This window comes from Leptonychotes weddellii, chromosome 1, assembly GCF_054177405.1.
Source record: "Leptonychotes weddellii isolate Sample4059 chromosome 1, ASM5417740v2, whole genome shotgun sequence".
NCBI classification, from domain to species: Eukaryota; Metazoa; Chordata; class Mammalia; order Carnivora; family Phocidae; genus Leptonychotes; species Leptonychotes weddellii.
The window spans coordinates 43,169,706-43,197,101 of NC_138369.1; the positions used below are offsets into that span (position 1 = coordinate 43,169,706).

The window sequence follows — 27,396 nt, forward strand, 5'->3', positions numbered from 1 at the left end:
CGCAGATGAAATGACTATGACACATTCTTACATAACCATCTGAAGCTCAGGGAACTCAAAAAGAAAACAAATGGCCTTTTAAGTGTGCAAGCGCTGAACTCTAAGTCATAATGAGACTCCACACATTATCCAGAAACCCAAAGCATACCAAAGAGCCAAAGTCAATGGAGACATTCTTTGGAAAGGGGAAGTCACAAACGCCTCTCTGGCACATTCATAAACTTGTTGTCTTAACATTGGTGCGTGTGCTGTCATGTTATTTGAAAGCTGATGTGTTTGGGCTGGGAGTGATGTGGGGGCAGGGGTGGAGAGGGCTGACTCTGAGATGGTGAAGAGCGGCGTTAGGAACTCTGGAAGAACTGGGAACTGATGGACATTTTGCACAGAGACAATTTCTGACCAAGTCTTTCCAGTGATTTGTAGCTTGTACTCAACTATCCATAAGACACTATTTCCAGGACATTATTTTAAATTGATACAGTCTCTTCATTTACAAAATTCATTTATTGCATACTCTTTGTTTAATAGCTGGGAGTCAGAGTGGTAAAGATTTGATTTACCCAAGTGAAAAAAAAAAAAAAGACTAATATCATTTTGAAGTGCCATTTCCAAAGAATATGCCAATGTTTCAAAGTTAGTGTTTGTGACTTTTAGTTTCGATACAAACATCCTACTCCAAGTGACAAATGACTACATTAAACTCGGGCAATGACCATCACGTAACTGCTTGTGACAGGCATGCTGGCATCTGGGCATCAGGGGCTGACACGCACCAAAGAGGTGATTTTATGACAACCTGCCTTTCCAGAAATACAAAGGCTCTTAATTCCTCAGGTGCTCCTTGTGACAGAGAGGTTGAAAAGAATCCTTTTCTCAAGTTAGTTTCTACATGGAAGAGGAGAATGTCTTAAGGATATCCTGAAATTTAGAAACAAAACTCTTTGTCAAGACGTCTGTGTACTCTGCAAAGTTGGCAGACGTGTGGCTGTCAATATTTTGAGAGAGAGATGCTTTAGAGATAGGGGATAATTGACCAAGTGAGGATGTTTCAGAACTTATTTTTCCCAAGAAAGGCAAAAAGTATGAAAATCAGCTAACCATCATATTGAGAAGTCAACACCTTCACTTGGGCATTTATGAATATGAAGTCTGTGTGGCAACCCAAAGTGCCACACTCCAATCACCACACTGGAAAAGTCAGCAAAGCCCTCACTAATTCCTATTCCGCTTATTTCTCGGCTCAATCTCAGCACCCTCCGCTGATCTTGTTCGACGATTCTGTCTTGGACTCATTTCTGTATCTTGAAGATCATTTCTGAAAACAGAAAAAAGGAAACAGTATCTCAGAAAATAATGATCATGATTATTCTACAGCAGCTTCTAGCTGACAAGTGCTTTCACATGCACTATTTCATTTAAACCTCCAAACAGTTCTCTACTCCAATGGCAAGTCTATAATAATTATCATTACTGTTATTATTATACACATTTTGTAACTGAGGAAACAGTGACTAAGCAAAGATTACAGGCCATAAGTGACAGAAGCAGGAACTGAATCCCTTTCTTCTGAATCAAAATCTAGAATAGCTTTATGCTTTGCTTAACATGAAGAAAACTGCAAAAAAAAAAAAAAAAGGTGCTGGTATCCTAACAACAAGACAAAGTCAGTGTCTAACAAAATCATTCTCTTGATCCTGAGAGCTCAGGTTGTAAGGCAGGAAAACAAAATTCCAAAGAAAGATAAGCCCCACCAAAGAGAGGTGGACCACACAAATTTTCTCACTTTTTTTTTTTTTAAAGATTTTATTTATTTATTTGACAGAGAGAGACAGCGAGAGAGGGAACACAAGCAGGGGGAGTGGGAGAGGGAGAAGCAGGCCTCCCACCAAGCAGGGAGCCAGATGTGGGGCTCAATCCCAGGACCCTGGGGGATCACGACCTGAGCCGAAGGCGGACACTTAACAACTGAGCCACCCAGGCACCCCAAATTCTCTCACTTTTGACACAGAACTGGAGAAAGGTGGCTGTTGTACAACCAGATAAGAGGACATGGAGCTAACATTTTAATGAATTCTGAACTATGGGCTAGTACCAAAGGCCCCTCACACAAGGAGAAGCCACATGCACTGGCAAGCTCTTTTCCAGGAGCCTCAAGTCAAGTGCTCATAAGAAAGACTGGAAGCAGGGCGGGGAAACTGAGAAAAGCCCACTTTGATGGCACAGGATAAAGCTGGTGAATGGGGGTGACAGGGGTCAGGCAGAAAGCCCTACATCTTCCCGGGACTATTCTCTCCTATGAAGTGAGAGCTTTCAGCTGCTGAGGGAAACTCACTGGCCCATGGGAATCAGGCAAAGATCTACTATCTCTGGAGGAGGGGCAGAATGCTTGAATGGGAAGTTTGCCTGAATGGGAAGAATAGGAAATCATTTGCAAGAACACTGGCAAAGATTCTTTGCTGCTGGGGAAATGGTAGAAATAAAAACCTCTACCTCTGGAGGAAGGGCAGAAAATCATCTTGGGCTGATGATCTCAAACAATACCAAGCAAAGGCTTGGGCAAGGCATTCTGACTACCGTGGAGGGGGGTCGGGGAGGTGGCAGAGAAAGCTCCACCCCCAAGATCCAGGCATATAGGGCCTGCCCAAGACCACAGCTGGAACAAGACAACATAGAGTCCCAGCAGGCTCCTACCAGTAGCCAAGCACCAAGTAATAGGCAGTAGCAGTAAACTGCTGAAGGAGAGGTCAGGACATGGAGAGATGGCCCTCTGGGATGCAAGCATGCAGACAAGGCTGAAAGGTAAATAAGAACAAAATCATTGAACAAAAGCTTCCCACAACCCAGCCCCCACACTAAGCACAAGGTAAAAGCAGCCCACTGGTTGAGGAACTTGATGCCTCTGATACACTGAAGGTCATGTTAGGAACCAGGAAATTCCAACCTGGGTCAACTCCCCACACTAATGGCCTAAGAGAAGAAGCAGCATGCCCGTTTCCAGGCACAAAGTCTATTTTTACCTTAGTATCTATGGCCCTTCTCAGGATGTCTAGCATCCACACAAAATGTACAATGCACAAAGAAGAAAAACCAAATAAAAAGTCCATTGTCAAGATATAAAGTAACCAAGAGACACAGACAGAATGACCCACATGTTGGAACCATCAGACTAAAACTTTAAATAACTATGATTAATATGGTAAAGTCTCTACGGATAAGCTGGAGGACATACATAGACAGATGGCTCCAGGGGTGGCTCTGAAAGACAAAGATCGGTACTATCCCTCCCTCTCCATACCTCCCAGAGTCTAAGAGGTTCCTCCCCCACTGTCAGCACTGTTGCTTTCTCCACCTCCACAAAATCGCATGTTCCTTTTTATTAGATGTAACTTTACCTTTTCTTTAATCATTCTCTACTCACACCCAGTCCTTTGACCCAGAAGAGTCGGATGTGAGGGGGTAAGGGCATTTTTATTAAACTTTTCAGAGACTCATTATGTTCCCCACTTTTTTTTTTTAAGATTTTATTTATTTATTTATTTGACAGAGAGAGAGACACAGTGAGAGAGGGAACACAAGCAGAGGGAGTGGGAGAGGGAGAAGCAGGCTTCCCGCGGAGCAGGGAGCCAGATGTGGGGCTCCATCCCAGGACCCTGGGATCATGACCTGAGCCAAAGGCAGACGCTCAACGACTGAGGCTCCCAGGTGCCCTTATTTTCCCCACTTTGATGCATGTGTGCCATAGTAAGAAGACTCAGTGAGTAGTGTACTCTGCCAAGTCGTCACTAGCCTTTTGATTTAGGACAGGAGTTGGCGAACTCTTTGTGTAAAGGACCAGATATTTTGGGCTCTGAGGGCCATACAGTCTGTCACAATGACTGGATTCTGTTGTAATCGTGAAAAGAACCACAGCCAGCAGAGAAACAAATGTGTGTGGCTATGTGCCAATAAAACTTTATTAACAAACAGACAGCAGGCCAGATTTGGCCTATGGGCCATAGTTTGCTGATCCCTGACCTAGAACCATATCAGTCCAGCAAGTGAATCCAACAACCTGAATCAGAATTAAGTGTGAATCCTCTAAGACCCCTCTTGGCCAAGCTGCTACCCAGAGGGTGTACCAATCTGGCCAGTATACGGTTGCTGTTAGGAGAAAGAAACAAGCATCATGCCCAGGAATAATTGAGAAGGAACCCTGAGTTTCTGAAATAGGTAAATATATAACCACAAAACCCCTTCTGTACTAATCATTACCCAGAAAGTGGCCAAAAGGAGAGGATTCCGTTCTGGGGACAGCAGCGTTCAGTGACCAAACTTCCTTACTAAGGTATGTGGACCAGAAGATGAGGGAGTTGATAATTTTAAAGGAGGCCATTCCAACATTCAATAATATTAGATGCCTGTAGATTGTAGGGAGGATAAAAAGTCCAGTGAATCCCTTGACCATCAGCCCATTATTGATTCCAGTCATTCCCTTCAAAGAATGTGCCCTTATTATTGATATGTACATGAGTGACCCAGATGGTTCACTCAGCACCCTTCAGGTTTGCAGCCTCAAAGCAGGGTATCTGCCAATCTGTGGCCTTCATGACCACTTTGATGACCTCTTTAATCTTAATTACCTCTTTAAAGGTTCCATCTCCAAATATAGTCACATTGGAGGTTAGGGCTTCAGCTTATGAATTTTAGAGGGACACAATTCAGTCCATAAGAGCAGTTCAGTCCATGGATCAGGCCATTCAGTTTGACAAGAACCTAGTAGCAAGCAAACAGCTATTTTTCAAAAGGAGTGTAACTGGTAGCTATGCTAGGCTGGACACAAGTCCAAAATCCCAAAGGATGCCTCTAGGTGGAGGCTGCCTCCCTTTCTCAGAGACTCCAATCAGGAAAATCATTAGTCTTAAGACTTGTAGCTCTAAGGGGTCATTAGGGTTGTGGGACCTCAAGGGTATTAGCACTTCTCTATGTGTGGCTCTTCCCTATCAGAGAATTTGCTCTGGCACTTATTGGACGTGAAATTAGGAGTACATAACACATCAACTCCTAAACACATCCAAATTTAAAAACAATAGTACAATGAATTAGCCCAAAGGGCCCCATCTACAAGGTCACATTAGCTTCCCTTCCCCATTGTGAACCTTACCCAAACCCCATAAAGTCAATTCAGGTGCTTCCTTTCCCCACAGGACAGGGTAGGATGGTGAATCTGGTACCTATATCCAACAGAACCATAAAATCCCTTCCCAAAGTTCAGAAGCACATCCAGACTGGTAGATAGCCTTTCATCTCCTTTAGGGACAGGGGAACCTCAACTCCACTTCTTCTTCTTTTTTTAAAGATTTATTTATTATTTGAGAGAGAGAACGGGGGGGGAGGGGTAGAGGGAGAGGGAGCAAGAATCCCAAAGTGGACCCAATGCTAAGCACAGGGACCGACATGGGGCTTGATCTCATGACCCTGAGATCACAACCTGAGCTGAAACCAAGAGTCAGTTGCTCAACTGAGCGAGACACCCAAGCACCCCTCAGCTCCAATTCTAATCAACAAAACCAGAATAGCCAAAACAATTCTAAAAAAGAAAAATTTACTGACAACACCAAATGCTGGTGAGGATGTAGAGCAAGAAAAATTCTCATTCACTGCCAGTGGGAATGCAAAATGGCACAACCACTCGAACAAAGTTTGGCAGTTTCTTACAAAATTAAATATAGTCTGACCATACAATCCAGCAATTGTACTCCTTGGTACTTCCCCAAGGGCACTGAAAACTTATTTCCACACAAAATCCTGCACTTTGTTTTTAATTAGAATATTTTATATATTGTATATATATCACTTTAATCATAATTGCCAAAACTTGGAAGCAACCAAGATGTCCTTCAGTAGGTGAATGGATAAATGAACTGTAATACTCCAGACAATGGAATATTATTCAGCACTAAAAAGAAATGAGCTATCAAACCTCAAAAAGACATGGGGCAATCTTAAATGAATTTTACTAAGTGAAAGGAGCCAATTTGAAAAGGCTACATACTGTAGGATTCCAACTAAACGACATTCTAGAAAAAATAAAACTATAAAGACAGAAAAAAATCAGTGGTTGTCAGGAACTTGGAGAGAAGGAGAGATGAACAGGTGGAACATAAAGGATTTTTAAGGCAGGGAAACTATTCTGTATACTATAATGGTGGATACATGTCATTATACATTTGTTAAGACCCATACACTATAAAATACAAAGAATGAACTCTGATGTAAACTGGAAAAAGAAAGTTAGAGGCCTCATACTAGCTGATTTCATGACATTATAAAGCTGCAGTAATGAAGACAGTGTGTGTTACTGGTGAAAAGACAAACATATAGATCAATAGAGCAAAACAGTGATTCCTGAAATAGACCCACACATATATATCCAATTGATTTTTGATTAAGGTACCAAAGTTATTAAATGGAGAAAGGATAGTTTCTTCAATAAATAAAGCTGGAACAAATGGAGACCCACATGTAAAAGAGAAAAATTGAATTTCAATCCATACTGTGCACCATTTATAAAAATCAACTTGAAATAGATTATAGACTTAAATGTAAACCCTAAAACTTCTAGAATGTAACAGAACACCATTGGGTTAGGTAAAGATTTCCTAGGTAGGACATAAAAAAGCACCATATGTAAAAGAAAAGAAAAAATTGATAAATTAGATTTCATCAAAATTTAAAACTGCTCTTTGAAAATCACTATCAAGAAAATGAAAAGGCAAGCCATAAAGTGGAAGAAAATATTTGCAAAACACGTTTCTGATAAAGAACTCATAAATCTCAAAAGTAAAAAACCACCCAATTTACTAAATGGGCAGAAAATTTGAGGAAGCACTTCATCAAAAGACATAGGGATGGCAAATATGCATGTGAAAGAAGTTCAACATCATCAATCCTTAGGGAAACGCAAATTAAAATGACAAAAAAAAAATACTACTATAACTCTATTAAAATGGCTTTAAAAATAAAGAGCATAACCAAGTACTGGCCAAGATATGGAGCAACTAGAACTCTCATACATTGCTGGTAGAATACAGCTGGGCAGTTTCTTATCAATTGAACATACACTTACCATATGATGCCATTCCTAGGTATTTACCAAAGAGAAATGAAAACTTATGTCCACACACAATACTGTACTCAAATCATTCCAGCAGTTTTATTCGTAATCCCCCAAATCTGGAAACAACCCAAATATGCCCATCAGCTGTTGAATGGGTAAACAAGATGTGTTGCAAAAGAATTCTCATGGGGTTAAGATGAAATTCAGATTAACAGAGAAAATTATTCTTTTCTGATTTTATAAGAATATTAGAGAAAGCTATTTCCTAAAATTTCCTCTTTAAGGCACTATGAGATAAAGAGTTAAAACAATTCGTAAGTGAAATCCTTATCCATTCACAGGTTCTTGAAGCCACAGGAGCTGTGTCACTAACAGCTAGAATCCATTAATGAGTGTATTCAGATCTAATAAACACTGACTGACATATTCACTCACTCATATACTTACTGAATGCCCATTATGGGCCACCCAGGCACTATGCTACACACATGAAGATTCAAGGTCCAATGCACATGCTCTCTAGAAAGGCAATCAAGTGGTAAGTGCAGAGTGCTGCAGGAGCAGACTCAGGGGCTTCTGAATGGAATGGTGGAGAAAGGAATGACAATTCCCATCTAGATGAGGAAAAGGGAAAAGGCAACTGAGGCAGAAGCAAAGGCACCGAAGCAAGGTAACAGGACTCTCTGAGGTGACCATGAGTAGTTCAGCTTAGCTGAAACAAGGAGTTGTGGGGTGCAGAGGGGATGCACGCATATGAAATTCCACGAGCCAGTAGGTAGGCTGGGGCCATGACAGTAAGAGCCTTGGATGCTGGCGAGTCCCTGAAGGAATTTAAAGTCCAACAGGAAGAACAAAGTGTGTTTCATATCTCACCAGCCGAATGAACTGTAACGACCAGAGGCAGCGAGGCATGGACGGCTGTTGCAGCAAAGCTAGAGAGAAGAGCAAAGGGCCTGTAGCCAGCCGTGGCACAAAGGGCTGACGGAGATATCACAGAGGGCCTGCGCAAGGTGGGGGCCCCAGAAGCAGCATTAGCAACACTTGGGACCGTGTTAAAAATGCAAACTATTAGGCCCCACCCCAAACCTACTGAATCACTCTTCGAATTGGGTAAAGCCCAATAATCTGTGCTTTAACAAGTCCTTCAGATGTCTGTGATGCATATGTAGGTCTTACCTATATGAGTTTTGCAGCTGACTGAATATGACAGGTCAGGGCAAGTGAGAAGTTGAAAATGATTCCTAGGTGTCTGGCTTGAACAGTGGGGCAGACTACCATACTCCACTCACTGAGAGAGGGGACAGCAGAGGGCCAGCAGCTCTGGAGAGAAGGGACTTAGACTCTCTGGGGCAGACAGATTTTCCTCACATTTTATATATTAAACAAATTGAAACCTAAAATTGTAAAATGATATACCAGGACCATTTCTCTTACTGTTTTCATCCTGTTTGATGTAAATATATTTTATAGATCAAAACAGTAAGATGAACCAGTATTTACAGACATAAGAACCCAAGGCCAGTCTGTAGAAAATAGTTTTTGGTTTTTTGCTGCTTACGAAAATATTGTTTTATATGGAGCACTATGTTGCTAACAGAACCTCTCAATCATTTATGGAATTAAGAGAAAGAGAATTGGAACTGAAATAGTATGTTCTAGGACGACCATCTCAAAGATGCCACTTGTGGTACCACAAAACATGCCTCTAAGCTTAAGATATAGAACTGCCCATTTTTGTTTAAAAGTAAGGCTATGGAGGCTTTTCCTGATTCTGCCTCTAAAGCTACATTATGGCATAAGCTTGTTTGAACTGTTCTATGCTCAGCTGAAGTCAGGAGGCCTGGATTCTGATCTTGGCAGTGCCACTAACTAGCTGTGGACCTTGACGTGGTCAATTTACCACTCTGGAGTCCAGCTTCCTTCTCTATAACGTGAAGGGATTAGATGAGATGAACACTTAGATCCTTCTAGCTGTAACATTCATTATCTATGAGGATCAATCGATGCGCTTGGTCTTCTAAGTGCTTTCTTATGACTTTTGGAGGCCATCGTTACCGAGAATGGGCTTGGGTGCAAGAACTCTGGCTACAATGTGTCATAGCCATTGGTGTCAGGCTTAGTTCAGCATGAACAGGATGGTTCCTGGTACAAGAGGAAATAGTTAGCTAAGCAGTGGCCTTCTTTCCCAAAATGCAAAGTTAAATAATGCTTAGGTGAGAGTAATGTAGCCAAAATCTCAAACTTTCATAAAACATTACTGTTTGAACCACCAAATATCTCATTGGCCTGATAAACCTCCTCATAATGCTTTCCCTGGATACAGCACACTTCCCGTTCTCCCAGTGATTCAGCTATGAAACTACAAAATCTCAGCACAGTGAACTTCTCCTTCTTTGTAAAGACAGTATACAGCTTAATGGTCCAAAGGGCTGACTTTTGGCACACTGGTTACAATCTTAGCTCCATCACTTACCACTTATTGCTGAGTGACCTTGGGATGGAAATTTACCTCTTCAAGCCTCAAAGAGGCTTAAAAAAGGTGAAGAGGTCAACAGTATCAAATCTGCTAAATCAATGAAGGTTTTGACTATGGATTTAGCAACATGGAGTTCTTTGATGACCTTAGTGAAAATGATTTCAGATGAATGATGGAACTGGCTGAGAATGTGGAAGAGTAAGTGGAGATAAGGAAGTGGAAAATGCAGGTAGAGACCATCCATTAAGAAAGGAAGGAAAGATACAACAGTGGCTGTAGGATGAGATGGAGTGAGAGGAGAGACTGAATGAGTTGTTATTTGTTGCTTGGCTGGTTTTAAGATAGAAAGATTTAAGCAGGCTGAAAACCCAATGACAAAGATACAGCTGAGAGGGAGAGGCTGCCAGACAAAGAAGGTTCCGGACAAATGGGTAGGAATGAGGGAGGAGGAATTAGCCTCTGATAAGACATCCCTTTATTATAAAAGGAGGCAATTATAAAATGAGGAATAAAATATGTACCCATATAGGCACATTTATACATTTGGTGTTGGAAAGATGAGGACTCCCACATAATGGCTTCTATTTTCTCTACAAAGGAAGAGAAAAGGTCTCCAGCTGGGGGTGCAGCCACTGGAAAGATGTGAGGTTTCAAATAATCCTTGTGAAGAACCAGACAAAGAAATGACCACAGAAACAGTAAAACTTCTAGGCAGTTTGGAGGGCCACTGAAGTGTAATCACAAAATTACAGTGGAACAAAGCTTCCCCATTGTACTGCAGATCACTCCTGCAGGTGGAGATTGAGAATGTAATATTCTCTGGCATTGTTCTTTCCTCCTTACCTACCAGTAGGACCTGGAATAGGTCCCCTCCACCACTCTAATTTCCCAGCAGATTCCTAAATGCTAGCTGGAGAAGGAATCAAACTGCATTTATTCTACACTAAACACTTTTGACTGGGAACATCTAGGAAAGGACTCAAAGTTTTATAAACACCCTGAGCCAGTGCTTACGGCTAAACTGTTAATTTCTCACTGGAACAATCTGTCTTTAGAAAAACAACTTCTGACAAGTAATCAGAGTTATTACAGTGGGATTCCCTTTCTAAGCAAAAATGTATAGAAACAAACAAGTAGTAAACTGGAAATCTTTACCTTAATGTGTGTGAATTATTACCTTCTTAAATCAGAAAGCACAAATATTCTTTTGTTTGAAAATCAACTGCATGGAATTATAATTTCTCAAAGTAGACACTTATTTCTTGATGATGAGAACTCACCTATGTGATGCTTCCCAGGCTTCCTCTTCTTCTAAAAGATCTCTTATGATGTCTGAACTGGAACTAAAAGGACATGTACATCAATATTGTCAGACAATAAAAAGACCATATGGTTCCATTTATATGAAATTCTAGAAAATGCAAACTAATCTCTAGTGACAGAAAGCAAACGAACAGACCAGTGATTACCTGCAGGGGCAGGGGGTGGGCAAGGAGTGATTACAAAGTGGCACAAGGAAACTGTGGGAGTGGATACTTTCATCATCTTGATTGTGAAGATGATTTCACAGCTGTATACATGTATCAAAACTCATCAAACCGTGTGTTTTAAATATTTGCAGTTTATTATACATCAATTTCAATAAAGGTGTTAAAAAACTTAATAAACCAGCAATAATAAATAAAAAATCATTAAAGCTTAAATAAATCTGTCAACATAAAACCTGCATTCAAATACAATATAGTCGCAAGCCTTTTTAATCTCCCATGGCAACCAAAGATCAAACTGTGTTTTAAAAACTGCACTCTAGTAATAAGATTCACAAAGAGACATTAAGTTCCTAAGTGGCTTTTAGTCCCTTTGTAGCCAAAGTAAAGTAAAATTTAATTAATCTGAACTGTGCTAATAATGGAATTCGTTAAAATGCAACCTGGCTTAAAGTGTTGCATAATCTTTGGTCTATCTGCGCAGGGTACAGGGTAAAATAAGGTTATAGAGGGCATATATTATTTCTTTAAAAGAAAAAAGTGTTCCAAGGCTTTTAGCATCTTGTTCTTACCCAAATAAATTCTTACTAAATAAATGAAAAGAAAAAAAAGATGTACATCAATAGCAAAAAAGCATTTCTTTAGGCATCCAAGACAAAGAATGTGAAGGGCATTACATGAGACAACTCAGAAATAGGAGTCACTACCCCAGGGTGGAGAAGGCTAAAACAATGGAATAACTTTCTCCTGGACGAGAAACAACAGGATTGGATATGTCTGTGTCAATCATCTTCTAATGATACTCAGATAACGAAAGTCTAAAAATTATGGAGACATAAAGTGCCAATGAATCATTCTCAACAGTTACTGACAAATGACTTTGAAGCAATGTTTGCCTGTGGTGCATGAAAACAAGGCAACAACCATCAATCAGTACTGCTCTGTGCCAAATATTGTTCTCAAGGGGTACTGCCCAAATCCCAAGCCTCTCAAGGAGCTACATGCAGGAGCCCTTCTGACTATGGTTCACATGTATAATGGCCTGTGTGGGGCGATTCCATGTAGTGACCCTCCAATATAGCTAGCTCAGTGGTTCGCAGGCATTTCAGGATAAGGATCCTCATACATTTAGTATTGGTGGCTTGAGAAAATACATAATAACAAAGTATTATAAACTTAGTAATACTTTTAGTCTATATTTTATTCATTACAGTGGCACATGCTGGACAGTGAAAAAACAGTAGTACCTGCATTTGTGAGACACTCTTATTATGTCTAAAGAGAATTCTTTTTTTTTTTTTTTAGATTTTATTTATTTGAAAGAGAGAGAGCGAGCATGGGGCGGAGGGCAGGGGGGCGGTCAGAGGGAGAAGCAGGCTCCCCGCCAAGCAGGGAGCCCGACCCAGGACTCGATCTTGGGACTCTGGGATTACGACCTGAGCCGAAGGCAGACGCTTAATAGCTGAGCCTCCCAGGCGCCCCAAAACTGAAGTTGTTTTAATGTAACTTTTTTTTCTCTTCTCTCTCCTGTCTGATACCATCACCCACTCTTCTTTACCTGGACAGAGCTAAGGCAATGTTTCTCAACCCTTTTCCTTATCGTTCCCCACCTAAGGAGTTTTTTAGACTTTTTCTTTTTTCATAATCACCCTTCCATGAGATTTTAATACTGAAATATAATGTGTACCTGTTTATATATTGTATGTGTCTGTGTATATATATGCTTTATACACAGAATAGGTTGGTTTTTTGTTTATGTGTGTGTGTGTGTGTTTTGGTCATCCAGCCTCCTCGCTGCCAAGAACCAAGTTCCATCCACTAGGGAGCTCCTATCAAGAACCCATGAGCTAAGGGAATGGGGGTTAAAGGGTGGTCATGCAGCTCTGGGTCCTGGTAGGTGTCACAGGGCTAGAAGAAATAAAGTGTGCTTTTTGCCAACACCCCCAACACACACATACAATTTTTTTTTTTTTTTTAAACAGGAAGGTTACAAAGCATCCCTCCTGTTCTAGCTAAGTAAGCAGGAGATAGCTAGGCCTGTCAACTAACCTAGTAGTCTTGTGGTCAATTTACCTAGGGGCTTTCAAATCACCAGTAGAAATCACTGATTTGTTAAAGGAAAATATTTGCGGTACATTAGTGACATAAACCTAAGCAGTTTTTGCTACACTACCTCAGTGAAAACAGATGGTAGAGGAGGTTCACAAAAAACACTTCTCAAAAATGGTCTGCAATCTCCTCTTGCTCTGTGACTTCAATACCCCTGACCAGACATGCTGCCCAGCTCCCGACTTCCTCAGTTCTCGCCACCTTCCCTTCCACACCAGCTTAGTCACTGACCTGAATGACATACACTTTGGAAGGTCTGAACTTTACCTACAGTGATGTTTCAGGATTATCTGCTATATCTGCTACTCCAATTCTAGTCATCACTAAGAAACTGAAAGTTGGGGTGCCTGGATGGCTCAGTCAGTTGAGCCTCATATTCTTGATTTCAGCTAAGGTCATGATCTCAGAGTTATGAGATCAAGCCCCAGATCAGCTTCCATGCCAGGTGTGGCACCTGCTTAAGATTCTCTCTCTCCCTCTTCCTCTGTCCCTCACCCCCTGCCCCCAAAAAACAACTAAGAGTTGACGCTAGTACAATTAAAACTGCAGAGAGACTTGTTGGTTCCTTTTCAAAGTAATGCATTCACCATATTCTATTTAAAAACCGCCTTCCCAAAATTATACATACAGTTTCACAAAAGGGATTTTACAAACAGACAACTGGGCACAACAGTCAGTATTACTAAAAATAACACCAACGGAGCTCTTCCTTGTGGATAGAAGTAATTAATATTTTTGAAGTCTTAGTCATTTTACTATGCCTTGGAGATCAAAAATTCCTTTCATATACTTTCAAGACATCTAAAAAATCCTCCACAGGAGAAAATAAATTGCTCACTCTGGTATACATGGGGTCAGAACATGTACAAGCCTACACAGCTATAGCTTTTCATTCTCAGACAAAAACTTTGTCAGAGTAAATTTGAGCTCCTCTATTATTTGGGTTTGAACATTCTGGTAGACTATGTTTTAAGAAGCTGGATGAATATGAGGTCAGGTACATGAAAGTCACAGCTCTCTATATAAGGGTGTTTAAACTGTGCTCTCTGATGTTACCATTAGTCCAGGCTAGAGCAGAAATTATTCTATAGATTAAATACACATGAGAAGGACTCACGGACAAAAATATTAATCTTGAATTCTATGGAATTCCCAACCTCTGTTCAGGAAGATTCTAGTAGATCTATTTAGAACACCCACACTTAATTTTCATACCATTTAACCTTTATTTTCAGCTCAAACTTTCAGAAGTGTAAGCTAAACTGTTTTTGGTTTGTTGGGCTTGGGCCTAATTGGTCTTTCTATAATGTTTTACTCTTGTTATTCTCTCACCAAAAGCAGTAGCACAACATTTTAACAGGCAAAGGAAAACACTTTTTGCATATTTCTTTTGCAGTATCTTATTTCATCTTACTAGTCAAGATTTTACCACGAAAGCTGAAAAGATGCCTAACACCTCTCACAATGGTATGACTGATAAGACTACCCAGAGGATAAGAAATCACAGATTTTAGCGTCAAACAGAGTCGAGTTTCAGGGCTGTTTCTGTCGCTTAATATGTAATACTGGGCAATTACTTAGTCTTTCCAAGTCTTAATATTCTCACGGGTAAGGTCAGGATGGTAACACATGCAGTTCATGGGGATATTTTAAAGATTAATCAATATAACATACAGAATGGTTAGCATAGAGCTTAGCACATAGTAAGTGTTCAATAAGTAATGCTTCCATTTTCAATAACCAATCTGGGTCTGAATTACATGAATAACTGCCTCAGCACTATGCTTCCATTTGCGCTAGGAACCCTGATCACTATGTGCTCTATTTTAATCTCTGATTTCCACTGTTTCTATGACACCAGAGTGCAAATTCATCAAAACTTGTTATTTATTCAGCATGGCAGGTACACAAGGTACCGTGGGGCAGAAAAAATGCAGCATCTGCTATAAAAAACCCTGTGGATTAAAGATTACTTGTAAGTGGGAGTTTTCTATTATCTAATAGTTATTCCACCACCCTCCCCCACAAGCCCAACTCTTCTCATAATTATGGCATTAACCTGAGAGTGCTTGAGTATATCAAACCCAAAAACAAAAACAAAAACTCCTTAAGTATAGACCACTGGAGGACTGATGGAGGGCACACAGTGCCACCAGACAATGGTATTTAACTAAATGCTGCCGGCTCCCATGAATCCTTCCTCAAACCCTTCTTTTTAGTAATTTGTTCTTATTCTACGGGGTAAGTAGCAGCTTATATGCCTAATATGTTAGCAGCAGGCTAACAGTAAAATGTTAGAATAGTAAACATCCTATGTTCAAACAAGAAATCATTCAATGTTGACCATGACAAAAAAAACCCATTTTTTGAGCAACTACTTCTACAAACCACTGTAATAATTCACCAAATGTGCATTAGCTTTAATTCATATAAGCAGCCTAGGTTTTATCTCCACAGATGGACAAAGGATCAGAGACATTAAAGTAATTAAAAAAACAAAACAAAACAGGGATATGAATGCAAAGCTCATCTTCTTTTTACCACACTTAGTTGCAGAATGAAAAATGCTATTAATCTACAAGAGTTAAAAAATACGTCCTCCTATACACTCATCAATAAGGTTTATCAGACAACCATCAACAAGGCTCATGGATAAAGCAGAGCTAAGAGTTTCACTGCTCTCCATTACATCTAGAAAAATATAAAATGAAGCTAGCTTCAGATACAAGAATAAGAATTTTTTATCAAGTAAACTTGGTAAATCCTTAAGAAGAGATGAAGCAAACCTTACCTAAAACTAAGGTTATGTTCAATTTACAAAGCATTCACAATATATAATCATCTCATTTGTTTTTTAGAATCACCCAGGGAGGTTAACCCGACAAGAAACTATCCTTCCATTTTATCAACAGGCCAAGTGAAGCCCAGGGAAATTAATCCAACAATCGGCCACATGCCGGGGACCATTCTAGAGTCAGAAAACCATGACTGAGATGAACTTCCACAAACAAAAACGCCTGCCTGCTAGGTACAGGGATCTCACAGACACACATACATTTCAAGGACTTGATGTCATAATATCTTAGGTGAGGATACGTTCCCCCACAGAACAATGCTGCATTATTCCAAAGGACAGTAAGCTCATTTATCACCTAGTTTAAGCTCTTCTGAAAACACAAAAGATGTGACAGAACTATTCTATGTCCCCACATTCCTCTAAAAATTTCAACAAATAAAAATCACCACCTGAGGGCGCCTGGGTGGCTCAGTTGGTTAAGCGACTGCCTTCGGCTCAGGTCATGATCCTGGAGTCCCGGGATCGAGTCCCGCATCGGGCTCGCTGCTCAGCAGGGAGTCTGCTTCTCCCCCTGACCCTCCCCGCTCTCATGCTCTCTCTCTCTCATTCTCTCTCTCAAATAAATAAATAAATAAAATCTTTAAAAAAAAAATTTTTTTTAAATAAATAAATAAAAAATCACCACCTGAAACACGGTGAACCATTTAGCTTTCAGAGGTATTTTGAAGTTTATAAATGTTCCCAGAAAAAAATGCTACAATAAAGTACAAGCAGTAATGTATATTAGTAGAAAAAGATTTTGTGGCAACATTAAATTCAATAAATGTCACATTCTTTTTTTTTTTTTTTAAAGATTTTATTTATTTGAGAGAGAGAGAATGAGAGAGAGCACATGAGAAGGGGGACGGTCAGAGGGAGAAGCAGACTCCCCGCTGAGCAGGGAGCCCGATGCGGGACTCGATCCAGGGACTCCAGGATCATGACCTGAGCCGAAGGTAGTCGCTTAACCAACTGAGCCACCCAGGCGCCCTAAATGTCACATTCTTAAACGTTAAAAAACCAAATGTAATGTCAACCTTCCAAAAGCAACCATGAATTTTTAAAAATACAAGGTATCACTGAATTATAGTAACATAACTTATTGTTTACCTCGATGTTTTCTTTAGATACTGTTTTCTCTTGACCAGAAACATAAACTTATTTAGCAATTTTTCCAATAATCCCAATGTCCCCTAAATTATAAAATCTTATTAATATCTTTGTCTTACGTTACTGCCTGCATCATCAAACTTCATTAACCAATTTATAATAACATTGAAGATAACAATGATTTCCAAAACTTTATTTATTTTAAGATTTTATTTATTTATTTGACAGAGAGAGAGAGCACAAGCAGGGGGAGTGGCAGGCAGAGGGAGAAAGAGAAGCAGACTCCCCGCTGAGCAGGGAGTCCAACGCAGGACTCGATCTCAGGACCCTGGGATCATGACTGCCTTTGGCAGACGCTTAACTGACTGAGCCACCCAGGTGTCCCCAAAACTTTATTTTAAAGAGTACAGCCTCTTTTCTGTTTAAAGTAGATTAAGATATTTACAGGGTTCAAAATCAAAATGACATAAAAAGATGTACACTGAGAAGTCTCACACTCTCCTCACTCCCCTGCCAACCCATTCCCCCCTTGTCTCCAAAATGTAATCACTTATTAGTCTGTTTATTCTTCCGGTGTTTCTTTATGAAAAACCAAACAAGGGGCACCTGGGTGGCTCAGTTGGTTAAGCAACTGCTTTCAGCTCAGGTCATGATCCTGGAGTCCCGGGATCGAGTCCCGCATCGGGCTCCCTGCTCGGCAGGGAGTCTGCTTCTCCCTCTGACCCTCCTCCCTCTCATGCTCTCTGTCTCTCATTTTCTCTCACACAATTAAATAAAATCTTAAAAAAAAAAGAGAGAGAAATAAAAGGACATTAGGTTAATTCCAAATGTTGGAATCCTCTTGGCTGTCTGGAAAAATTCAATTTCAAAATACAATTAAACATGTATGCTTATGTTTTACTTACAAACTTAAACAAAAGAAGACATCAACTCTGAGAGTCTAATGTAGGGGAAAATTTTTTTAATTAGCAAAATTTTCACTGCTACAACTAGATACTGAATCAAACTCTCAAGTTAAATGGCAGGGGGGCAAAATCATGATGCTTCATTTTGTTTTGATTCTTTACATTGTCAGCAGTATAATGACTGATACAAATAAAATACTGAAAGATAACAAGGTCATGGTAACAGGTTATGAAATTTAGCTCCATAAAGAGAAATAAACTAAAAGACAAGCAACAATGCAAACATGAAAATTTCCTCTACAACTTAAGAAGCTTTCATCTCATTATAAATTTCTTTGATAACAGGGACCAAGGGGCTGGATATGAAGCTCATAATGAGACTAGCATGTCTTCTGCAGAGCCAGGCCAACTTCTACATCATCTATCCACCCGTCCACCCTGAGAAGGCACATTCAACTGTGCAAATGTGGGAAGCCTGGCCAATACCAATCACGAAAATTCAATATTAAGTCAAAGTTCAGGCCATAAAACTCCAGTCTCATGATAGGAGGAGGAGAAGAATTTGAAAACTACCTTATATTGCTGGATTCTAGGCAGTGGACACTGAACCTCCTGTGACTCAGTTCCCAATAAAATGAAGTGCTTCACTAAATGATCTACTGCATAAGAATTATCCCTCCAAAACTGTACTTACACCAAATTTTAATGTTCTGATACATACTCTTAATTTTGTATTTGTACTATTACCCATACTCCAATAACACATTCTAAATGGCTCTAATAAAATGTGCTTACTAGGACAAGAGAAGCCTACTACAGCACACATTAATGCAATATTAAAGGCTTCTATAATTGACTTCTGTAGAATTGCCTTTACAAAAAGGCTTCTGCACTTGAGGCCTGTTATGCTTTAACACTCAAATCTCTTTGATATACAAGAACAATGTGCACCACTCATGTGGTAAAATCAAAGGAGGAAGCGAAATCAGCAATTTTAAATTTTGTGACTGCAAATTAACACTGCATGTCCTAACAAGGCAACCGTACAATCTATCACCTAAACCCAGACACTCTGGAGAGTAATATAGTGTGCTATTAATAATGACGCCAGGACAAGAAATGGAAACCAGCCCATCACAGGGAAATCAGAACATATGATTATTCTATATCTAACTGATATTTTGAACAATTCCATTAAAATGCTAGTAGCAAAGGAAGCAATGGTGCCTAAGACAAAAATCCTGCTGCAACTAGCGTTGTCATCGGGGAAAAACCTGGGCTGAGAATTACTGGCTTCCACTTTATCCACTGACTTTGGGTAAGTCCCCTAACCTGTCCAGGCCTCCATTTCCTTACCTGTGGTATGAAGTTACTATATTTAGTGACTTCTTGTGTTACCTTCAAACTTGAAAATGTTTGTATTCTACCCTAATGTGTCTGAAGGTCTCCAAGGTCTGAAGGTCTCCAAGGAGACCTCATATATCTGTTCCTCTGATTTAAAAGCAAAGGTAGTATGAAATGAGAAGGCAGGAGGGAAAAGCTCTGATTTTAACTTCCGAGACTAACAAATTATAAACTAGATCAACAGACTAAAAATACAAAATTCCAATAGCATGATATATAAATTATATACTTCTGTTCCATCCAAATTCATTCACCAGAACAGGGCTCTGATTTTCAATTTTTTGTGTGTGTTTTTAACTACAGAAAACTCTTACTTGGCTGTCCACAGTCGGGGGTCTGGGAGAGTTAATCCAAAATAGTGATTGCATGCCTACTAACATTTAGAAGAAAGTGGCAGTTCCTTCAAGGTCTCATACTTGCTCTTCTCAAAGCATTCTTAAAAATACACTATCAGATACTCCTTTTTTTTTTTTTAATGAAAAACTGAATTCTGAACCAGTCAAGAATGTATCTCAGTTTTACATATCAAGCTAAATATATTCAGAAGCATATGGAACAAAAATTCATATGTAGTTTATGAAATGTCTGAAAACTAAAAAAGGAAAACAACACTTTAAAAATGTCAGCTTTATGCAAGTATTACCTTGTCATGCCAACCAAAACTCTCAATGTTACAGTCATAGTACCAAAACCTTGGGTGATGATCAGACACTGCTCCAAGCTATGACAATGAAGGTATCACTTGGTAAGTATGGAACCTGGGAGGAATTGCCAGTTTCTATAAGCATTTTAGATACACAAGTAATAATAATTTAAAAACTCCTGATATAGGAAATTAAAGGGCTCAAAGTAATTTTACAGAGGATCTCTGTATCATGGCAGTTCATGAATTTGGTAAAAACAAATGAAAATATCTGCCACCTGGATTGACTCAGAAGGCCAAAAAATCAACAACTTATTATAAAACAACAACAAAGTTACTCTAGAGAAGCTCCTCAGATTACCCAACAAAAATGCATAATAAAAAACTCCTTGCAAAAGGGGCTAACATGAACTGCCTGAGAGTAAAAGAAAACCTTATTATTGAACAGCAAATATCCTTTGGCAATGAGTACTGGAGAAAAGATAAAACTATTTGTCCTTTCACGTTGTTCTTGGAGGATCACTACTGAACTCACTTTTACAAGTATATGTTCACTAATAAAACTATGGTAACTGAAGAGGATGAGGCATATTGTAAACTGTGCATGTCTTTTCTTATGAGGAAACGCAAAGGCTGGGCTACATCCTTGGAGGGGAAATCATTCTACTGAATAAAAGTATTAGTACAAGAAAGCAAAACTGACTTAAAAAAAATGGAGAGGAAAGTAGAATTCTTCCCTCAGGCCACATTTATGGATTAAATTTTAACACAGCACAAAATAATACCTTTATATAATGAATTAAAACAGGATTTTATTAATTAATTTATATGACTAAATGTAACAAATAATGTTAAATGAAAGGAAAAAAGGAATAGTTCAATAACTAATCTTACTACAACCCAGAAAGTGTCCAATTTGATGTCCTAATTACTTTTTTAAAATAAACTTTTTATTTTAGAATGGTTTTATATTTACAGAAAAGTTGTAAAGATAGTACAAAACGTTCCCACATTTCAATTTCTTCTACTGTTAACAGCTTACACTAGTCTGATTCATTAGTTACAACCAAGGAAGCAATATTAATACATTATTATTAACTGAAGTCCCACACTCGAATTCTATCTCTTTCATCTCTAACCAATGTCTTTTTTGTTGTTGTTCCAGAACCCTATCCAGGACACCACATTCCATTTAGTCATCAGGTCTCCTTAGGCTCCTCTAGACTGACAGCTTCTCAGATTTTCCTTGTGTCTGATGACCCTGACAGTTTGAGGAGTGCTGGTCAGGTATTTTGTAGACCTTCAGCTGGAGTTTGTCTGATGTTTTTCTCACAATTTGACTGAGGTTATTGAGTTTGGGGGAGGAAGACCACAGAGATAAAGTGTCATTCCCACCACATCATATCAAGAGTACATGCCATCAACATAACATCACTGTGGATGATGACCTTGATCTCCTGGCTGAGGTAGTGGCTGTCAGGTTTTTGTTTTCTCTTCTTTTCCCTTCCTTTCTCTTCTCTTTCGCCCCTCCTTACCCCCTCCCCACACCTTCCTCCTTCCCTCTCCCTCTATTTTTCTCTTTCTCTCTTTCTCTTTTTCTAACACTTCTCCAGCATTGTCTTGCTTCCTGCCCCAGCCCTGGAATCAGCTATTTCTCCAAGAAGCAGTAATTCCTTCTTTTGGGGAATGTTATGAGAAACCAAGATCAGGGCACTAGGTGTGCTGATTCCAACTGCAGTGAGCTTGCTTCTTGGCCCTGGCAGCTGACAGGGCAAGGAAATACATGTTTGTATATTAGCTCACTTCCTTACACAGATCTATAAATAGCTCTATATGTATCCCTCTGAGTTTATAGTAAACTAGCCATGAGTTCAACCTGTACCACACTGGAAGCTTTAGCCTTGCTTATCTCCAACGATGTGGCTCCCATTTGCCACCCATTTTAAGAGAAGGACACATAGCTAACATGACAGAAAAAAAAAAATTATGCTCAACTACCAATAAAAGTCTTCTGAAATAAGTCAGGGAGAAACTTCAACATATATATGTTAGAGAAGTATTTAAGATCCATACATCAATGCAAATCAAATAGTATAGGTAAGTACACTTCAAAATACCACTTTGTACGTCTTAAACATAAATAAGCAACTGTGTGTAAAAAACACTTAAAAATGATTACCATTAGATGTGCCGAGTAGGTTAGATTTTTTTTTAATGTCCAAGGAGGGTTCAAAGTCACACAATATTGTCACTTATTAGTAAGGTACTCCAAAAGACCTTCCTAAAAAAGACCAGCAGGCCTATTGTCCTAGAGCCAGCAGAGTAACTTCAGAAGTGGGAGAGGATGTCCATATACACAAGGCCCATTAACAGTACAGTTATCTCTATTAAGGAGAAACAAAGTGGATAATAAGGAAATATGCCTGACAATCAAAGAACTCCCAGTTCTGTGCTTATGATTTTCTGCCTACGGCCAAGAGATTTTTATTCAGTCTGTTGGTAAACTTTAGTATGATGATAGATTATTTCATACTTCGGTTTATTATCACACAAGATGAAAAAGTAAATTGTTTCTCATCAACAAGCACATTTTCTCCCATCAGTTTGTGGACTCACTTGTCTCAGAGCTTTCTAGATAATGTCCCTTTCTCCCCCTAACATTTCCTTGTCTATTACTTCTTCAATAGCCCCCAGACATCCTTATCTCTTCCACTCCTGGCAGCAGTGGGCAAGTGTGCTTGGCAAACAGACGTGCAGAGGCATAGTTAGCTCTGGAATGCCTACAGACATTCCTACACTCTTTTGGACTAGAGATCTAGGCAAAAACCTAGAGCAGCCCCATCTGTATTGATAAAGCATACATAAAACCGAACCATTTTCCTATCTTCAGTTGGAATCACTGCTTTGGCAGATCCCATTGGTACCCTGCCCTGATCCCTTTACCTTTCCTTATCCCTTCAGTGTACCAGGCTTGACTTGCAACTGTCAGGGCCTTTGTTGGATTGCCCTCTCCCTGTTGGAGGCTGCTGTCACCAGCATGGGAGGATGCAGGCAGCAGAGAGCAGCCCCCAGTCAAGTAACTGACTCCCTTACCCCTTGCCTGGGTTAACCCAGGTGAGTGTTTTAAACCAGCTCCTAGTTCCAAGGAGTTTTAAGAAAACTCCAGCTGCTCATGGTGGTATCTGGTTTGATAACATGCCCCCTTCAATACTGTCTTCCCTTTCCTGTCTCATGTGCCCACCCCTATAGTGGTTCCTTCACCTTCCAAATTAACTGCTTCCCTCAAATTCTTGTCTCAGGGTCTTCTCAGGAAATCTAACCATTTCAATATCTGTGTATTTCTACTCTTTAAAGAATGTTAAGAGCAAGCAAGCTTGGTCACAGCAGCATTATCAGTCAGGAGAACTTGGATTCTGAGGTAAACTATACCTGGATTCAAATCCTGATATTGCCACATAAAATACATACCACCCGAAGCAACTTATTTAACTCCTTTAACCTTTAGTTTCCACATCTTTACAATGGGTTTGCCTGTAGGCTAAATGATATAATACATGCAACACTCTTAGTACTCAAATAACATTTGTCAAAATCACACACCTTACTGCCCATATTAATAAGGCTTCACCAATATACTTTACTATTCCAGGAGACTCTTGCCTAGGAACATAAAAAAGTTGTGAAAAACTTTATCGTTGAGTCCAAAAACTTAAAAGACCCCATCAGCTTTTCAATAGAAAGCATGATAACCCCAGGATTCTTTGCACCCCTTACCTCTTGAAATCCTCATATTGCTGTATTCACCAATTCTCAACGTAGGTTTACCCAATCCTAACCAAGACCCACATGGAAAGACCTGTCTGAAACCAAACTTCGAAATCTCAACACACATCTCAACTTCGACCTTCTGGCTAGAAGAGACCACTCTGATCGATGATAGAGGTAGTGTTTCCTGTTTCCTTCAGTAAGTCATAAACTCGACTTGGTCTTATCAACAGGCTGATGATGCCAGTATTCAACATTCCTTAGATGAATGTCACAATAGCACCTTTTCTCTTAAGATTGTGCCATCATTCTTCAATTTACTCAGAACTTAGGAAAGGCTGAATTTTACTCCTTAAATTTTCCAACAAATAGTAATCAAGATTTCTTCACATTTTCGTGTTTTTGTTATTGCTCTCTTGCTCTCAAGAATTCTGGACAGACAGCTCTTCCAAAAATGGCTGAGAAGTGAAGAAAAGCTGCACCAAAATATATCAAATACAGGGCGCCTGGGTGGCTCAGTTGGTTAAGCGACTGCCTTCGGCTCAGGTCATGATCCTGGAGTCCCGGGATCGAGTCCCGCATCAGGCTCCCTGCTCGGCAGGGAGTCTGCTTCTCCCTCTGACCCTCCTCCCTCTCATGCTCTCTGTATCTCATTCTCTCTGTCTCAAATAAATAAATAAAAAATCTTTAAAAAAAAAAATATATCAAATACATGGCCAATGGTTAATTTAAGCCTTTCAGTCAAAGAGCCCGGTGTTCCGTGCCTATGTCTGTGTTGGACTTCCTACAAAATTGCTGCTAATTTAGCATCAGAGAAGAGGTAACTGTTTCCGTCAGAAATTGTGAAAAGTTAAAATGTATCATTCACACCTTATCTGACTCAGATTCTTTTATGACCAACACCTAGAATCTGCAAGAAGGTTCACGTAGGTTGCCAAGTGATGAAATTAGTTGGTCTTTGTAAGTACTGAAATCCCAGTCGCCACTTCATTAGTCCAAGATCTCTAACATGCCAAAGCATAGATAATCTAGCTGGGCTGGTCCCGAACTGACTGAGTTACGTTAAGACCATACTCACCACCCTATGTAGAACACTGGCTACCACTTTTCTTGGTCAATAAATCATAAGTATAAATCTTTCCTTTAGAAAATTTCCTAGTATAAACAAACTTCTTTGATTATGGACAATGACTTCTCAATACATTTTTTAATTTTAATAATTTCAAAGCTACAAAAAGTGACTCTGTATGTGTGCACATGTGTGCTCACACACATACTGTTATTTTTTTAACCACTGAAAGTACGTTGGAGCCATCATGCCCCTTTAAGCCCCTCAGTGTGCACTTCTTCAGAACAACCACATTCACTTATATGACCACGATGAAATGATCAAAATCAGGAAATTAAATACTGACATAGTTAATATTATCTAATCTATAGACCTTATTCAAATTTCTTAGTTAGGCCAAAACACAATGTCTCTTTATAAGTTCTTTTGCCTAGAGCTAAAGTGCACAAACACGTATTTTTAAAATAATCATCTGAAGATTCTTCTAAATAAAAGTATGACTACTATTCATCTCTACATGAAGATAAAGCTTCCTCTAAAGGATCATAATCAAAAGCATCTTTTCTTATAATGTAGCATTCAATAAAAATGCATTTTTTTCTGCTTGCCAAAAACTCAGGGAACAAAAGCTCTCTTTTTTTCATTAAGAAGAACAATAAGTTAATTTAGAGAAATCTGGACAAGTCTCTTGAACTCCCAGAAATCATCTAGCAAGAAGTTGTACAAAAATATAAAATTCTAATCAATTTGCTTATCATCTGTCTTCAGGTTGGCAACAGAGAATCAATACAGCATTCATAATTCAAATTCTAAAAAAAGTACTTACTTAAGAGTTAACAATCAAGTTAGCAACAAAACAGTTTCATTCTAATAATTATCTGGATTGGATATACCTACTGGGTCTTAAAATAACATCTTAGTTGTCAGTCTGCCATATTATGTAAGTCTGAATATTGTTCTAATACAAAGAAAACTAATATCTTTATTCAACAATCTAGTAAGATCTATACTCTGTATTAAAGCATGACTGCATGAGTTCAGAAATATTCACAATATATTTGTACTCACATTAGACCTAAAATAGTGTGACTTTTTCTCTTTAAAAAAAAAGAGTAAAAAAATCACAAAAAATTATAAAATACTATGATCCTTTTGTTTTAAAAATGTTCACCTATCTATCCATCTGTCCATACCTCTATCTTTAGAAGGATCTACACATGAAAATGTTAACATGAAATTATTTCTGGTTGATAAAATTCAGGAATTTTATTCTTTTTGTTTACCTAAATTTTCTATTCTTCACAACATACATGCATAACATCTAATTTAAAGGGGTTTTGAAAATTTGGGGCTTTACAATGAAAGCAACAAAACTATCATAAAAAGAAAATGAGAAAATTTTTGTAAAAATGAAAGGGATAAAGATAGAAATGCTTTAATATATGAGGAATAACCATAACTCTAGAAGGTTGACTCATGATCTGAAATGAACGAGGGGTAAAAGAACACAGGTAACTTACCAACTATTACACTCATCAAAAATAACAGGATTATGGAATTTTAGGGTTGGAAAAGATCTCAATAAGGGTACTAACCTTCCATCATACCTCAGTAAGTAAATAAATAAATAAATAAAGATGACTTACCTCTAATATGCTAAGAGTCTACTAAAAGCATTTGGTTGTGATGGATACCCTTCTCCCTTTGAATTCTTTTCCTAATTATTATGGTGCTAATTACCTCAATCGACTGGGTATCTCTTTTGTCTATTTAGGTTCTGTAATCACTAAATAACACTGGAATTAACCAGTGGATCACTATACTTCATGACAGTCTTCTGCCAGGTTACCACCAACCAGTATTATGACATTCTTTTTAAGTTTCCAACTAGGTGATGAAACTGTATTTGAAGTGAGTCAGAGACCTTATTCATACTCAGATACTACTTTCAAAAACCTAAGACAGGGGTGCCTGGGTGGCTCAGTCTTTAAGCGTCTGCCTTCGGCTCAGGTCGTGATCCCCCAGGGTCCCGGGATCAAGCCCCGCATCAGGCTCCCTGCTCTGTGGGGAGCCTGCTTCTCCTTCTCCCGCTCCCCCTGCTTGTGTTCCCTCTCTAGCTATCTCTCTCTCTGTCAAATAAATAAATAAAATCTTAAAACAAACAAATACCTAAGACAACACTGATGGCAAGATGAACCATTATTTTATGTCACTTAGAAAAAACTGAGGTCAAGTCAACTATGATATAAGACTTCCTGGGGCACCTGGGTAGCTCAGTCGGTTAAGTGACTGACTCCTGGTTTCAGCTCAGGTCATGATCTCATGGGTCATGAGATAGAGGCCCACATCGGGCTCTGCGCTCAGCAGGGAGTCTGCTTTAAGAGTCTCTTCCTCTGCCCCTCCCCCACTCTCTCTCAATAAATAAATAAATCTTTTAAAAAAAGACTTCCTATCGCAGGAAACAAACTGAGTGTTGTTGGAGTGGGGGGTGGGGTG

The 27,396-nt window shown here is 39.2% G+C and overlaps 1 protein-coding gene across 3 annotated transcripts in view; it reads right to left on the bottom strand.

Annotated features, from left to right (window-relative positions):
- Positions 1-485: 485 nt before the first annotated feature.
- The window catches only part of RAD18 (RAD18 E3 ubiquitin protein ligase), a 100,712-nt gene continuing 73,801 nt past the window's right edge, over positions 486-27,396 (bottom strand). For 2 of the 3 annotated variants that reach the window (XM_081821753.1, XM_006736570.3), the window contains 2 exons: positions 10,853-10,915; positions 486-1,315 (listed from right to left, as the gene is read on the bottom strand). In XM_081821753.1, coding sequence (XP_081677879.1) covers positions 1,213-1,315; positions 10,853-10,915 — 166 coding nt within the window. In that variant the 3' untranslated portion in view covers positions 486-1,212. The remainder of the gene's footprint in view (positions 1,316-10,852; positions 10,916-27,396) is intronic. The other variant, XM_081821749.1, reaches the window with a different exon arrangement.